The sequence below is a fragment of the Petromyzon marinus genome, chromosome 62, assembly GCF_048934315.1.
Source record: "Petromyzon marinus isolate PM22_M1 ecotype Great Lakes invasive population chromosome 62, UKy_Petmar_22M1.pri1.0, whole genome shotgun sequence".
In the NCBI taxonomy this organism is placed as follows: domain Eukaryota; kingdom Metazoa; phylum Chordata; class Hyperoartia; order Petromyzontiformes; family Petromyzontidae; genus Petromyzon; species Petromyzon marinus.
Window position 1 is genome coordinate 5,350,244 of NC_133728.1, and position 15,860 is coordinate 5,366,103.

The following is a 15,860-nucleotide window of genomic DNA, read 5'->3' on the forward strand; positions in this document are numbered from 1 at the left end:
GTCTGTCGAGGCTACACGGGGGATCTTTGTCTTTGTCTGTGTGTCACAGGTGCTGCTACTCGCTAACAGCACTTGCCCCTACAGTCTGTCGAGGCTACACGGGGGATCTTTGTTTTTTTGTGTCCGCTGGTCGCTGTCCGACCTTTGTCTCCCCCCCCGTCCGCCTTTGTCTCCCCCCGTGTCTGCCGCAGCGCTGGATGCCGCAGGCCCCGAGTTTGAGGATCGGAACGCCGACGATCGCCTGGACCACACGGACGCCGGATTCGTGGACGTCTACCACAGCGACACCGACAGTGGGGACACGGGGACACGGGGACACGTGGAGACACACGGGGACAGGGGGAGACACACGGGGAGACACACGGGGACAGGGGGACACGCGGAGACACACGTGGACAGGGGGAGACACACGGAGACACGGGGACAGGGACACGGGGACAGGGGGCCACGTGGAGACACGTGGAGACACACGTGGAGACACACGGGGACACGGGGACATGGGGACACGGGGACGCCGGATTCGTGGACGTCTACCACAGCGACACCGACAGTGGGGACAGAGAGACACGGGGACACGGGGAGACACACGGGGACAGGGGGAGACACACGAGGACAGGGGGACACGTGGAGACAGGGGGACACGTGGAGACACACGTGGAGACACACGGGGAGACACACGGGGACAGGGGGACACGTGGAGACACACGGGGGCACGGGGACACGGGATTCGTGGACGTCTACCACAGCGACACCGACAGTGGGGACAGAGAGACACGGGGACACGGGGAGACACAGGTGGACACGAGGACAGGGAGACACGGGGATAGTGGGGACAGTGGGACACGTGGAGACAGGGGGACACGTGGAGACAGGGGGACACGTGGAGACACGTGGAGACACGTGGAGACACACGTGGAGACACACGGGGGAGACACACGTGGAGACACACGTGGAGACACACGTGGAGACACACGAGGACAGGGGGACACGTGGAGACACACGTGGAGACACACGCGGAGACACACGGGGGAGACACACGTGGAGACACACGTGGAGACACACGGCGAGCGGAATGCCTCTCCCGCCCAGCGCTCCGCCTGACGGATCCCGTCCTGCGCTCCACAAGAACAATCGCCCTCCGCTTCCGGTCCGATCCATCGCAGAACTGCTCGGCGCACCGGTCCCAGGCTACCTGGGTGGAGGTCACCTTTGCCTTGACCTTTGTGTTAGACCCCGCCCACCCCTCTCTCTATCTCTCTCTCTCCGGGCAGTGTTCGGTATCAAAGCGTCGGTCGGCCACGTGGACTTCTATGTCAACGGCGGTGAAGACCAGCCAGGCTGCCCCAAAACCATCCTCCAGGGTGAGGGGTCCACTCACCGGCACGGGCAACTGGGCGGCTCCGAGCTGTTGGACACGACACTATGCACTACACTATACACTACACTATACACTACACTACTATACACTACACTATACACTACACTATACACTACACTATACACTACACTATACACTACACTATACACTACACTATACACTATACCATACACTACACTATACACTAGTGCTGTACTAGTATACTACACTATACACTACACTATACACTAGTGCTGTACTAGTATACTACACTATACACTACACTATACACTACACTATACACTAGTGCTGTACTAGTATACTACACTATACACTACACTATACACTAGTGCTGTACTAGTATACTACACTATACACTACACTATACACTACACTATACACTAGTGCTGTACTTGTATACTACACTATACACTACACTATACACTACATTATACACTAGTGCTGTACTAGTATACTACACTATACACTACACTATACACTAGTGCTGTACTAGTATACTACACTATACACTACACTATACACTACACTATACACTAGTGCTGTACTTGTATACTACACTATACACTACACTATACACTACACTATACACTAGTGCTGTACTAGTATACTACACTATACACTACACTATACACTACACTACACACTAGTGGTGTACTAGTATACTACACTATACACTACACTATACACTAGTGCTGTACTAGTATACTACACTATAAACTACACTATACACTACACTATACACTAGTGCTGTATTTGTATACTACAATATACACTACACTATACACTACACTATACGCTAGTGCTGTACTAGTATACTACACTATACACTACACTATACACTAGTGCTGTACTTGTATACTACACTATACACTACACTATACACTACACTATACACTAGTGCTGTACTAGTATACTACACTATACACTACACTATACACTACACTACACACTAGTGGTGTACTAGTATACTACACTATACACTACACTATACACTACACTATACACTAGTGCTGTACTAGTATACTACACTATAAACTACACTATACACTACACTATACACTAGTCCTGTATTTGTATACTACAATATACACTACACTATACACTACACTATACACTAGTGCTGTACTAGTATACTACACTATACACTACACTATACACTACACTATACACTACACTATACACTAGTGCTGTACTAGTATACTACATGCGAATGACCGCGTGTTGCTCTGTGCATCGGGGACACCGCTGGAAGGCTTTGCTGGATTTCTCTGTTGCGTCTGGGGTCACATTAAGAGGTCCCTTGGGTCGTGTTTTTGTTTGTTGCGGTTGCACCGGAGTCAAGAGCCGCGCGGCCCACAGGGCTCCACACCTCGCGAGTGAAAACTGAAAACTCGCCAACGCCACTTGCCCCCAACAGTCTGCCGAGGCTACAGATGTGGGCCGGGGGCACCTTTGTGTCTGTGCGCCAGGCAAGGAGTTCGTGATCTGCGACCACCAACGATCATCGTTCTTCTTCCTAGCGTCGATGCGAGCGCCGTGCAGCACGATCGGCTTCCCCTGCGAGTCGCGGGAGGCCCTGCGGCAGGGACTCTGCTCCGACTGCGACGTCGGACCCATCGGGGCCTGCCCCGTGCTCGGTGAGACCCATCACACATCACACATCATACATCACGTCACATCATACATATACATCACACACATCACACACACATCACACATCACACACATCACACACACACATCACACACATCATACATCATACATCACATCATACACACATCACACACATCACACACACATCACACATCACACACATCACACACATCACACATCACACACACATCACACACATCACACACATCACACACATCACACATACACACACATCACACACATCACACATCACACACGTCACACACATCACACACACACATCACACACATCACACACACAGCACACACATCACACACATCACATACATCACACACACACACACATCCCATCACACACCACATACACATCACACACACATCACACACACATCACACACACACATCACACACACATCACACACACACACATCACACACACACACATCACACACACACATCACACAGACATCACACACACATCACACACATCACACACATATCACACACACATCACACAGAAACACATCACACACCACACACCACACACAGCACACACACATCACACACACATCACACACATCACACACACACACATCACACACACATCACACACACACACTCTTACACACACACACATCACACTTACACACACACTCTCAACAACAACCGCCATTCCCCAGTAAGTGGCGGTGACGTCACCATGACGCTTGTGCCAGGCCATGTGCACCTTGATGCCACGTGAAGTGTCGAACGCCCGCGGGCAGGAGGTCACGGGGCAGACCCAAGTGCCACGGGTCGACTGACTGAGATGACTGGCTGATGCACCACCTGTGCCCCCTACTGTGCCAACCTGCTGTGCTTTAGCCACCCGGCGCTCCGCTCGTTGTTGTGAGCGTCGCTCCTCCGCCCTCCGTTGTTGTTGGAGGGGGACTACCTCCAACTGCCTAGTAGCATCCTTCACGAGCCTCCTCCACAGAGGCCGATCTTGACACCGCTGGTACCAGTCATCGGCAAGTCCACTCAGCTCCACGTCCTCCTCTACCACATCACTCCATCTCTTCTCTAGCCCGTGCCGTGCCTGCTTAGCCCCCTCAATCCGGCCGAACAAAAGCTGTTTCGGCATGCGGTGGCTGGGCATGCGGGCTACATGACCCAGCCATCGCAGCCTTGCCCACCGGAGGAGCTCACCGATGGGACCTTGCCCAGATCTTTCAAGGATTTGTGAGCTCCTCACACAATCCAGTCTGGTTAAACCTAGGATGGATCGTAGGCAAGCCAGCCTAAATGTTTCTAACTGGCGAAGATGTTCCATTAGGGGGGTCCACGTTTTGCAAGCGTAGAGAAGGGAGGGAATAACCGTGGCCGAGAAGACCTGAAGCTTAGTGCGGAGCGACAGACTAAGTAGCTTCCACACAGCGTTACGCAACCGATGAAAATATATTGCCGCTCGACTAATTCGGAGTGAGACCTCTGCTGTTAAACTGGAGCCGGTCATAAGCACACTGCCCAGTTATCGGAAACTCTCCACTCTCTCCACAACTGCCCCATCACCGATTGGGAGTTGTGGGGGTGGAGTGTCCGATGGTACAAAATACCTAAGCAGGTGCTTAGTTTTGGTGGGGCTGATGGTAAGGCCCCATCTCTTAGTGGCACGCTCCAGTCTCAGCAGCAGCGTCTCCAACTCCTCCTCTGAATGAGCAGCTATTACCAAATCATCGGCATACATAACGTGGTTGAGCAATAGGGAGCCATCCCTTGCCCGCACCCGGGCATCGATCAGCCTCCCATTATATCTCTACCATATGGAGATTCCCCCGGTACAGCTATTGAAGGCTTCACGAACCACGTGGTCAAAATAGATGTTAAATAATGTGGGAGCCAGAGGACATCCCTGTCGCACCCCAAGGTGTACAGGGAATGGCTCCGACTCCCGGCCACGTAGTTTTACCCGGGCTCGCTTACCATCATGAAGGTCCTTAATGATCGTGAGCAGAGGGTCAGGTACTCCACAAGCACGAAGAACAACCCAGAGTCCAGGCCTACTGATGGTATCATAGGCCTTGACCAGGCCAATAAAGCAGAGATGTAGGTCTTGCTGGAATTCCCTACACCTCTGCTCTAGCAGACGGACAGAAAATATGGCATCTGTGCAGGACCGCCCTTTCCTGAAACCGCATTGTGGCTCCGCAAGCCTCTCCTCAGCGTGCCTGGCAAGGCGATGTTGAATAATCCTTGCCAGGACCTTTCCTTGCAGACTGAGGAGTGAGATGCTCCTGTAGTTGTTACATTTTGTGCGGTCCCCCTTCTTAAAGAGGGGGACCACCAGGGCATCCTTCCAATCCTGCGGAACCCGTCCAGTGGTCCAGACTGTTGTTATGATGTCATATAGAGCAGTCTGTGCACAAACGCCACCCTCCCTCAGCATTTCGCTTGGGAGATCATCTCTGCCCGGTGCCTTTCCTGGTCTTAGACTCCGGATCGCCTTCAGTACTTCCTCAACAGATGGTACCTCAGCCAGCCACTCACAGGGGGTGACTTCTTCCAATATTTGAGGCACCGCAGCCTCAGCAGGGTCATCCTCACTTTGTGCCACGATGTTTTCCTGGCTGAGGGATTTTCCCTCCCCCAGGACCTCACAGAAATGCTCAGCAAATCTGCGAACCTGTTCCTGGGGGTCGGAGATTGGATCACCGTTTTTTCCCCTAATGATGGTAATAGGTGTGGCACTGAAGGTTACATTTTTGATGGAGTTAAATAGAGATTTGTGATCGCGGGCAACTGAGGCAGACTCCATCTCCTCAGCAACCCGCGACCACCACCCATCCTTGCAGCGCCTCACGGCTCTCCGAACCTCCCAGCGAAGGCTACGGTAAGCCTCCTCATTCTCTGACGTGGGATTCTGTAGCCGATGACAGTGGGCCTGTCGCTTTTTCTCAACCATCCTGAACACCTCCTCTGTCAGCCACGGTCTCTGGGTAGGTTTGGACCGCGAACCCAAAGCAGCCAATGCAGCTGCATGAGTGACAGTCCTAAACCTCGCCCATTTACCCTCGACATCAGGAGGAGTGGGGGACGATGCCAATCCCAGCCACAGGCGATGATGAAATTCTCGCTTGCAACTTTCATCAGATAACTGAGACCAGGCCACTTTAGGTTGGAATGGGGTCCTGTGTGTACACCCTTACACACACACACTCTCACTCTTACATACACACTCTCACACATCGTGATCATTGTCATTGATACCTGAATCATCATCGTCATGTTCTATTCACTGCTGTCTAACCCCTTGCACACACGTGCGGGACCCCATCGGGATCCCCCTCCCACGTGACCCCCTCCCCGTGACCCCCTCCTGCGGGACACCCTCCCACGTGACCCCCTCCCACGTGACCCCCTCCCCCGTGACCCCCTCCCCCGTGATGCCCTACCCCGTGACCCCCCTCTCACGTGACCCCCTCCCTCGTGACCCCTCCCCCGTGACCCCCTCCCACGTGACCCCCTCCCTCGTGACCCCTCCCCCATGACCCCCCTCCCTCGTGACCCCCTCCCACGTGCCCCCCCTCCCACGTGCCCCCCCTCCCACGTGACCCCCTTCTCCCGTGACCCCCCTCTCCCATGACCCCCTCTCCCGTGACCCCCTCCCACGTGACCCCCCCCTCCCTCGTGACCCCCTCCCACGTGACCCCCCCTCCCACGTGACCCCCCCTCCCCCGCAGGCTACTGGGCAGAGCGGTGGCTGCCCCCGCGAGTCAACTTCAGCGGAGTGGTCGCCTACGCAGAGACCTCCAGCACCTCACCCTTCTGTGGTGAGCACTCACACACCCCTAGCCACGCCCACACACCTCCCTAGCCACGCCCACACACACCTCCCTAGCCCCGCCCCCCCAACACACACCCCTAGCCACGCCCACACACCTCCCTAGCCCCGCCCCCCCAACACACACCCCTTGCCACGCCCACACACCTCCCTAGCCCCGCCCCCCCAACACACACCCCTAGCCCCGCCCACCCACACCTCCCTAGCCCCGCCCCCCCAACACACACCCCTAGCCACGCCCACACACACCTCCCTAGCCCCGCCCCCCCAACACACACCCCTAGCCACGCCCACACACACCTCCCTAGCCCCGCCCCCCCAACACACACCCCTAGCCACGCCCACCCACACCTCCCTAGCCCCGCCCCCCCAACACACACCCCTAGCCCCGCCCCCCCCAACACAACCCCTAGCCCCGCCCCCCCAACACACACCCCTAGCCACGCCCACACAACACACACCCCCTTGCCCCGCCCCCCCAACACACACCCCTAGCCCCGCCCCCAACACCCCCCACCCCTACCCCCCAACTACCCCAACCCCCCACAACCCCGCTCCTCCCCCCAACACCCCCCCCTTACCCCCACCCCTCCCCCAACCCCCTTGTTGTTGATGTTGTTGTTGATGTTGTTGATGAGTTTGTTGTTGTTGTTGAAGTTGCTGATGATGTTGCTGATGATGTTGCTGATGATTTTGTTGTTGCAGTTGTCGATGTTGTTGATGTTTTTTTTTATGTTGTTGTTGTTGATGTGGTTCATGGTCAACGTTGTTGATGTAGTTGTTGTTGATGATGTTGTTGTTGTTGTTGATGATGTTGTTGTAGATGATGATGTTGTTGTTGATGTTGTTTATTTTGTTGATGATGTTGTTGTTGCAGTTGTTGTTGATGTGGTTCATGGTCAACGTTGTTGATGTAGTTGTTGTTTTTATTGATGTTGTTGTTCTTGATGTTGTTGTAGATGATGTTGTTGATGTTGTTTTTGATGTTGTTCTTGATGTTGTTGATGACGTTTTTGTTGATGTTGTTGATGATGTTGTTGTAGATGATGTTGTTGATGTTGTTTTTGATGTTGTTGATGATGTTGTTGTTGATGTTGTTGATGATGTTGTTGTTGTTGATGATGTTGTTGATGTTGTTGATGATGTTGTTGTAGATGATGTTGTTGATGTTGTTTTTGATGTTGTTGATGATGTTGTTGTTGATGTTGTTGATGATGTTGTTGTTGTTGTTGATGATGTTGTTGATGTTGTTGATGATGTTGTTGTAGATGATGATGTTGTTGTTGATGTTGTTGTTGTTGTCCCAGCCGTCTACTACGAGGTAGAGGTGAGCGTGGGGGGTGAGGAGTGGTGGAGCGGGGTGAGTGGCTACTTGTCCCTCCGTCTGGTGGGGGCGAATCACGTCACCTCACTCACTCACCTGTCGAGGTGAGTGGCAACTACCCACTCACCCACTCACCCACTCACCCACTCACTCACTCACCTACTCTTTAACCCACTCACCCATTCACTCACTCACTCACTCACCCACCCACTCACTCACCCACTCACTCACTCACCCACTCTTTAACCCACTCACCCACTCACTCACCCACCCACTCATTCACTTATTCACTCACTCACCCACTCACTCACTCACCCACTCACCCACCCACTCACTCACTCACCCACTCAATCACCCACTCACTCACACACTCACACACTCACTCACCCACTCACCCACACACTCACCCACACACACACTCACCCACACACTCACCCACACACACACACACTTACCCACACACTCACCCACCCACACACACTCACTCACACATTCACATACAAAGACACCGACACTCCCGGTGTAGCCAAGTGCTAACAGCAGTGCGATCAGCACTTGCCCCAACAGTTAGAGCAGGGATCTTTGTGTTTTTGATTGTCTGAACTATTCAAACTAAAACTAAACTATTGTGTTTTTTGTTAATGTTACCAGGCAAGGTCCCACTGAGTTATGTAACTCTATTCCAGAAGCGAGCTGGCCATCCCTAACGATAGCTCAACCAAGTCGTCATCATCACGTGGACATTCATAGCAGTCGACAGATCCTCTGAATGCGTGGTGGTGATGCTGATGATGATTCTCAATGTGGAGGGGAAAAAGCTGCAGGGCCCCGAGAAAAATCCACGCGACCACGGGGAGAGAGAGAGACACACACACAGACTACACATATACAGCAGCAGCAGCAGGCATCGTCAGGGTCGGGATCGAACCCACGAACTTCCTGTACACCAGGCGAGGTAGTTAACATCTCCTAGCCACCGTGCTGATGATGATGATGAGAGAAAGAGAGAGACACGCAAACTCCAAATATACAGCAGCAGGCGTCAGGGTTCGGATGGAACCCACGACCTCCTGCATACCAGGCGAGGTAGTTAACATCTCCTAGCCACCGTGATGATGATGATGATCAGAGAGACACGCAAACTCCAAATATACAGCAGCAGCAGGCGTCGGGATGGAACCCACGAACCTCCTGTACACCAGGCGAGGGCAGCCCCACTAGGAGCGAGCTGCAGAGAGCGTATTTGGCCTACTCTTCCCCGGCCCCTGCCCCCCCCCCCCCCAGCTCCCCGCTGTGGTTCGGCCGTGGCGACTCGGTGCTCCGCGTGGTGGCGGTGGACTCGGATCCCGGTGACGTCGGCGCGGTCCTCGCCACCTTTGGCCGGGCCGGCGTGCGGCACCGCTACCGGCGAGGCGCCAGCCTGGCCGTGCGTAGACTGCAGCTGTCGGTCATCCCTCGCCGCGGTGCCCGGTGAGCGGGCGGGGGGGAAGGGTGAGATGGTGAGCGAGAGAGTGAGGGGGTGAGTGGGTGAGTGGGTAAGTGAGAGAGTGAGTGAGTGAGAGACTGAGTGAGAGAGTGAGTAAGTGAGTGAGAGAGTGAGAGAGTGGGGGGGTGAGTGAGAGAGTGAGAGAGTGGGGGGGGTGAGTGAGAGAGTGAGTGTGTGAGAGAGTGAGGGGGTGAGAGAGTGAGTGAGAGAGTGGGTGAGAGCGTGGGTGAGTGAGAGAGTGAGAGAGTGAGTGAGTGGGTGAGTGAGTGTGTGAGTGAGAGAGTGAGGGGGTGAGAGAGTGAGTGAGAGAGTGGGTGAGAGCGTGGGTGAGTGAGAGAGTGAGAGAGTGAGTGAGTGGGTGAGTGGGTGAGTGAGAGAGTGAGTGAGAGAGTGAGTGAGAGAGTGAGTGAGTGAGAGAGTGAGTGAGAGAGTGAGAGAGTGAGTGAGTGAGAGAGTGAGTGAGAGAGTGAGAGAGTGAGTGAGTGAGAGAGTGAGTGAGAGAGTGAGAGAGTGAGTGAGTGAGAGAGTGAGTGAGAGAGTGAGAGAGTGAGTGAGAGAGTGAGTGGGAGAGTGGGGGGGGGGGGGTGAGAGAGTGAGGGGGTGAGTGTGTGAGAGAGGGGGTAAGTGAGAGAGGGAGTGAATGAGAGAGTGAATGAGAGGGAGAGTGAGCGATCCTGACCCTGACGCCTGCTGTATATTTGAAGTTTGTGTCCCTCTCATCATCATCATCACGGTTGCTAGGAGATGATTCTGTGGCTCTCTGTGTGAGTCTGTGGCTCTCTGTGTGAGTGTGAGTCTGTGGCTCTCTGTGTGAGTCTGTGGCTCTCTGTGTGAGTCTGTGGCTCTGTGCGTGAGTCTGTGGCTCTGTACATGAGTCTGTGACTCTCTGTGTGAGTCTGTGGCTCTCTGTGTGAGTCTGTGGTTCTGTGCGTGTGAGTCTGTGGCTCTGTCTCTGTGAGTCTGTGGCTCTCTGCGTGAGTCTGTGGCTCTGTGTGAGTCTGTGGCTCTCTGTGTGAGTCTGTGACTCTGTGTGTGAGTCTGTGGCTCTCTGCGTGAGTCTGTGGCTCTCTGTGCGTGAGTCTGTGGCTCTGTGTGAGTCTGTGGCTCTCTGTGCGTGAGTCTGTGACTCTGTGTGTGAGTCTGTGGCTCTCTGCGTGAGTCTGTGGCTCTGTGTGAGTCTGTGGCTCTCTGTGTGTGAGTCTGTGACTCTCTGTGTGAGTCTGTGACTCTCTGTGTGAGTCTGTGACTCTCTGTGTGAGTCTGTGGTTCTGTGTGTGAGTCTGTGACTCTCTGTGTGAGTCTGTGACTCTCTGTGTGAGTCTGTGGTTCTCTGTGTGAGTCTGTGACTCTCTGTGTGAGTCTGTGACTCTCTGTGTGAGTCTGTGACTCTCTGTGTGAGTCTGTGGCTCTCCGGCACTTGCCCCTGCGGCGGCCTGCGTGGACTACACGGGGCACCTTTGTCTTTGCCCTCGCAGGGAATATTTCTGCACGGGCGCTGCGACGCTGCTGGAGGACAAGGCGCTGGCGATCCCCGCGACACGCTGCTAGGGAGGGTCGCGACCCCCTCCGCCTTGTCCGTCCTTCTGTCCGTCTGTCCGTCCGTCTGTCTGTCTGTCTGTGTGTCTGTCTGTCCGTGTGTCTGTCTGTCTGTCCGTCTGTCTGTCCGCGTGTCTGTCTGCCCGTCTGTCTGTCTGTCTGTGTGTCTGTGTGAACGTCTATCTGTGTGTCTGTCTGTGTGTCTGTCCGCGTGTCTGTCTGTCCGTCCTTCTGTCTGTGTGTCCGTGTGTCTGTCTGTCCGTCCTTCTGTCTGTGTGTCTGTCTGTCTGTCCGTCTGTGTGTCCGCGTGTCTGTCTCTCCGTCCGTCTGTCTGTGTGTCCGTCTGTCTGTGTGTCTGTCTGTGTGTCCGCGTGTCTGTCTGTGTGTCCGTGTGTCTGTCTGTGTGTCCGTGTGTCTGTCTGTGTGTCCGTGTGTCTGTCTGTCTGTGTGTCTGTCTGTGTGTCCGTCTGTCTGTCCGTCTGTCCGTCTGTCTGTCCGCGTGTTTGTCTGCCCGTCTGTCTGTCTGTCTGTGTGTCTGTGTGAACGTCTATCTGTGTGTCTGTCTGTGTGTCTGTCCGCGTGTCTGTCTGTCCGTCCGTCTGTCTGTGTGTCCGTGTGTCTGTCTGTCCGTCCTTACTACCACCGCTAGCTTACTACCACCACTAGCTTACTACCACCACTAGCTTACTACCACTGATAGTTTACTACCACCGCTAGCTTACTACCACCACTAGCTTACTACCACCACTAGCTTACTACCACCACTAGCTTACTACCACTGATAGCTTACTACCACCGCTAGCTTACTACCACTGATAGCGTACTGCCACTGATAGCTTACTACCACCAATAGCTTACTATCACCACTAGCTTACTACCACCACTAGCTTACTACCACCGCTAGCTTACTACCACCAACAGCTTACTACCACCGCTAGCTTACTACCACCACTAGCTTACTACCACCACTAGTTTACTACCACCACTGGCTTACTACCACCACTATCTTACTACCACCACTAGCTTACTACCACCACTAGCTTACTACCACCGCTAGCTTACTACCACCGGTAGCTTACTACCACCAATAGCTTACTACCACCGCTAGCTTACTACCACCACTGGCTTACTACCACCACTAGCTTACTACCACCACTAGCTTACTACCACCGCTAGCTTACTACCACCACTAGCTTACTATCACCACTATCTTACTACCACCACTAGCTTACTACCACCACTAGCTTACTACCACCGCTAGCTTACTACCACCGGTAGCTTACTACCACCAATAGCTTACTACCACCGCTAGCTTACTACCACCACTAGCTTACTACCACCACTAGCTTACTACCACCGCTAGCTTACTACCACCACTAGCTTACTACCACCGCTAGCTTACTACCACCGGTAGCTTACTACCACCAATAGCTTACTACCACCACTAGCTTACTACCACCACTAGCTTACTACCACCGCTAGCTTACTACCACTAGCTAGCTTACTACCACCACTAGCTTACTATCACCGGTAGCTTACTATCACCACTAGCTTACTACCACCGCTAGCTTACTACCACCACCAGCTTACTACCACCGCTAGCTTACTACCACCGCTAGCTTACTACCACCACTAGCTTACTACCACCGCTAGCTTACTATCACTAGCTTACTACCACCACTAGCTTACTACCACCACTAGCTTACTACCACCGCTAGCTTACTATCACCGGTAGCTTACAACCACTGCTAGCTTACTACCACCACTAGCTTACTACCACCGCTAGCTTACTATCACCACTAGCTTACTACCACCACTAGTTTACTACCACCGCTAGCTTACTACCACCACTAGCTTACCACCGCTAGCTTACTACCACCACTAGCTTACTACCACCGCTAGCTTACTACCACCGCTAGCTTACTACCACCGCTAGCTTACTACCACCGCTAGCTTACTATCACCACTAGCTTACTACCACCACTAGTTTACTACCACCGCTAGCTTACTACCACCGCTAGCTTACTACCACCACTAGCTTACTACCACCGCTAGCTTACTACCACCACTAGCTTACTACCACCACTAGCTTACTACCACCACCAGCTTACTACCACCGCTAGCTTACTACCACCACTAGCTTACTACCACCGCTAGCTTACTACCACCACTAGCTTACTACCACCACTAGCTTACTACCACCACTAGTTTACTACCACCGCTAGCTTACTACCACCATTAGCTTACTACCACCACTAGTTTACTACCACCGCTAGCTTACTACCACCACTAGCTTACCACCGCTAGCTTACTACCACCGCTAGCTTACTACCACCGCTAGCTTACTACCACCGCTAGCTTACTACCACCACTAGCTTACTACCACCACTAGCTTATTATCACCACTAGCTTACTACCACCACTAGCTTACTACCACCGCTAGCTTACTACCACCATTAGCTTACTACCACCGCTAGCTTACTACCACCACTAGCTTACTACCACCACTAGCTTACTACCACCACTAGCTTACTACCACCGCTAGCTTACCGCCGCTTACCACAAAAGGCTTACTACTACTGGCTTACTGTCACTAGCTGATTGATACTAGATTACTACTAGCGGCTTATATACATGTAATGATAATGATGATTGCGATGATTGTGTTGATGGTGGTAATGATGGTGATGATTGTGATGATGATAATATTGATGATGATGATACTGCTGATGGTGATGATAATGATGATTATAATGATGGTGATGATGATGATAATGACGATGATAATGAAGATGATGATTGTGATGACGATAATTATGGTGATGATGATAATGATGATGCTGCTGATGGTGATGATGATCGTGATGATGATTGTGATGATGATGATCGTGATGCTGCTGACGCTCATGCTGATGATTGTGATGATGATTGTGATGATTGTGATGATGAGACTGCAAGATGGGGTTGTCAATACCATCTCTGCAACAGCCTGCAGGATCTGGCAGCAGGGAGGAAGAGACAGCCCTTGTCACGGTCTGATCATCATCATCATCTCAATAAAAACACAAATGAGGCTCACTAAGTGCTCTGGCTTGTCGGCTTGTTTGTAATTTTATTGATGCCACGCGCAGTACGCCGGACTGACCGCTAGATGCCGCTATAAGACGTCTTTTGTATGTTGCTCAGATGTTAACTACTTCGCTTGACGTACAGGAGGCCGTGGGTTCTATCCCGACCCTGACGCCTGCTGCTGTATATTTGGAGTTTGCGTGTCTCTCTCTCTCATCATCATCATCACGGTGGCTAGGAGATGTTAACTACCTCGCCTGGTGTGCAGGAGGTCGTGGGTTCGATCCAGACCCTGACGCCTGCTGCTGCTGTATATTTGGAGTTTGCGTGTCTCTCTCTCTCTCATCATCATCACGATGGCTAGGAGATGTTAACTACCTCGCCTGGTGTACAGGAGGTCGTGGGTTCAACCCCGACCCCTGATGCCTGCTGCTGCTGCTGTATATTTGTAGTTAGTGTGTGTCTCTCTCTCTCATATTTCGGTAAAGTCACGTAGATAAGTTCGAAAAAAAATAACTAAAAAAAAACAATATACTACGACGATTTGTGTGTTTCGATTGAAACGTGGTAGTTTTTCTTGTTATTTTCTGCGAACCTGTCTACGTGACTTTACCGAAAGACCCAAAGAATGAGCAACAGCGGTTGCCTGTTGGAGAGCAAATCGACAACATTTACAATCACGACAGATTCGTTGGGGAAGTCCTCTCCCGTTTCGTTCACAAAGTCGAGGGGGATAGATGCGATGACGTCACTCGCGTGCCCCGTCACGTGACAAGGTGGGGGTGGGGGGCGGGGCCGAGATTAATGAACCCGTATAAATTAGAATATTCTTGGTTCTTTCGGTAAATTAACGTAAATAAACTAAAAAAATTAAGCAAATAAAATAAAATAAAAATGATACAAATAAAATAAAAATTAATAAATTGAAAATAACAAAGACAAAAATAATACATTTTGATTTAAAGCTTTCGTGACTGCAGTGATTCATATTATTGGTTCTTTCGGTAAAGTCACGTTGAAGGGAAACAACAAAATAATAAAATATAAAATAATAAAATATATGTGTTATGGTCGAAACGTCGTGAGAATTGTTATTGTTTTATATATATTTTATTATTGTATTGTTTCCCTTCAACGTGACTTTACCGAAAGAGCTAAGAATATGAACCCGTATAAATTACAATATTCTTGGTTCTTTCGGTAAAGTAACGTAAATAGAACAACAACAAAAATAAATAAAAATTAAGCAAATTAAAGAAAAGAAAAATAATACAAATAAAATAAAAATTAATAAATTGAAAATAACAATGACAAAAATAATAAATTTTGATTTAAAGCTTTCGTGAATGCAGTGATTCATATTATTGGCTCTTTCGGTAAAGTCACGTTGAAGGGAAACAATAAAATAATGAAATATATTTTTATTTTATTTACTTATAATATATTTCATTATTTTATTGTTTCCCTTCAACGTGACTTTAACCGAAAGAACCAAGAATGTGAATTCCTGCAGTCACGAAAGCTTTAAGTCAAATTTTAAATTACAATGGTTAATACATTGCCGGTCCGATGATTCATATGGTAATCAACATACA

At 51.3% G+C, this 15,860-nt stretch overlaps 1 protein-coding gene across 11 annotated transcripts in view; it reads left to right on the forward strand.

Moving 5' to 3' along the window:
• The window catches only part of LOC116955894 (lipase member H-like), a 29,922-nt gene extending 15,644 nt beyond the window's left edge, over window positions 1–14,278 (forward strand). For 10 of the 11 annotated variants that reach the window (XM_076053804.1, XM_076053814.1, XM_076053811.1 and 7 more), the window contains 7 exons: window positions 192–293; window positions 1,272–1,361; window positions 2,848–3,015; window positions 6,750–6,839; window positions 8,158–8,278; window positions 9,459–9,644; window positions 11,136–14,278. In XM_076053804.1, coding sequence (XP_075909919.1) covers window positions 192–293; window positions 1,272–1,361; window positions 2,848–3,015; window positions 6,750–6,839; window positions 8,158–8,278; window positions 9,459–9,644; window positions 11,136–11,208 — 830 coding nt within the window. In that variant the 3' untranslated portion in view covers window positions 11,209–14,278. The remainder of the gene's footprint in view (window positions 1–191; window positions 294–1,271; window positions 1,362–2,847; window positions 3,016–6,749; window positions 6,840–8,157; window positions 8,279–9,458; window positions 9,645–11,135) is intronic. The other variant, XM_076053810.1, reaches the window with a different exon arrangement.
• The last annotated feature ends 1,582 nt before the right edge of the window (window positions 14,279–15,860 follow it).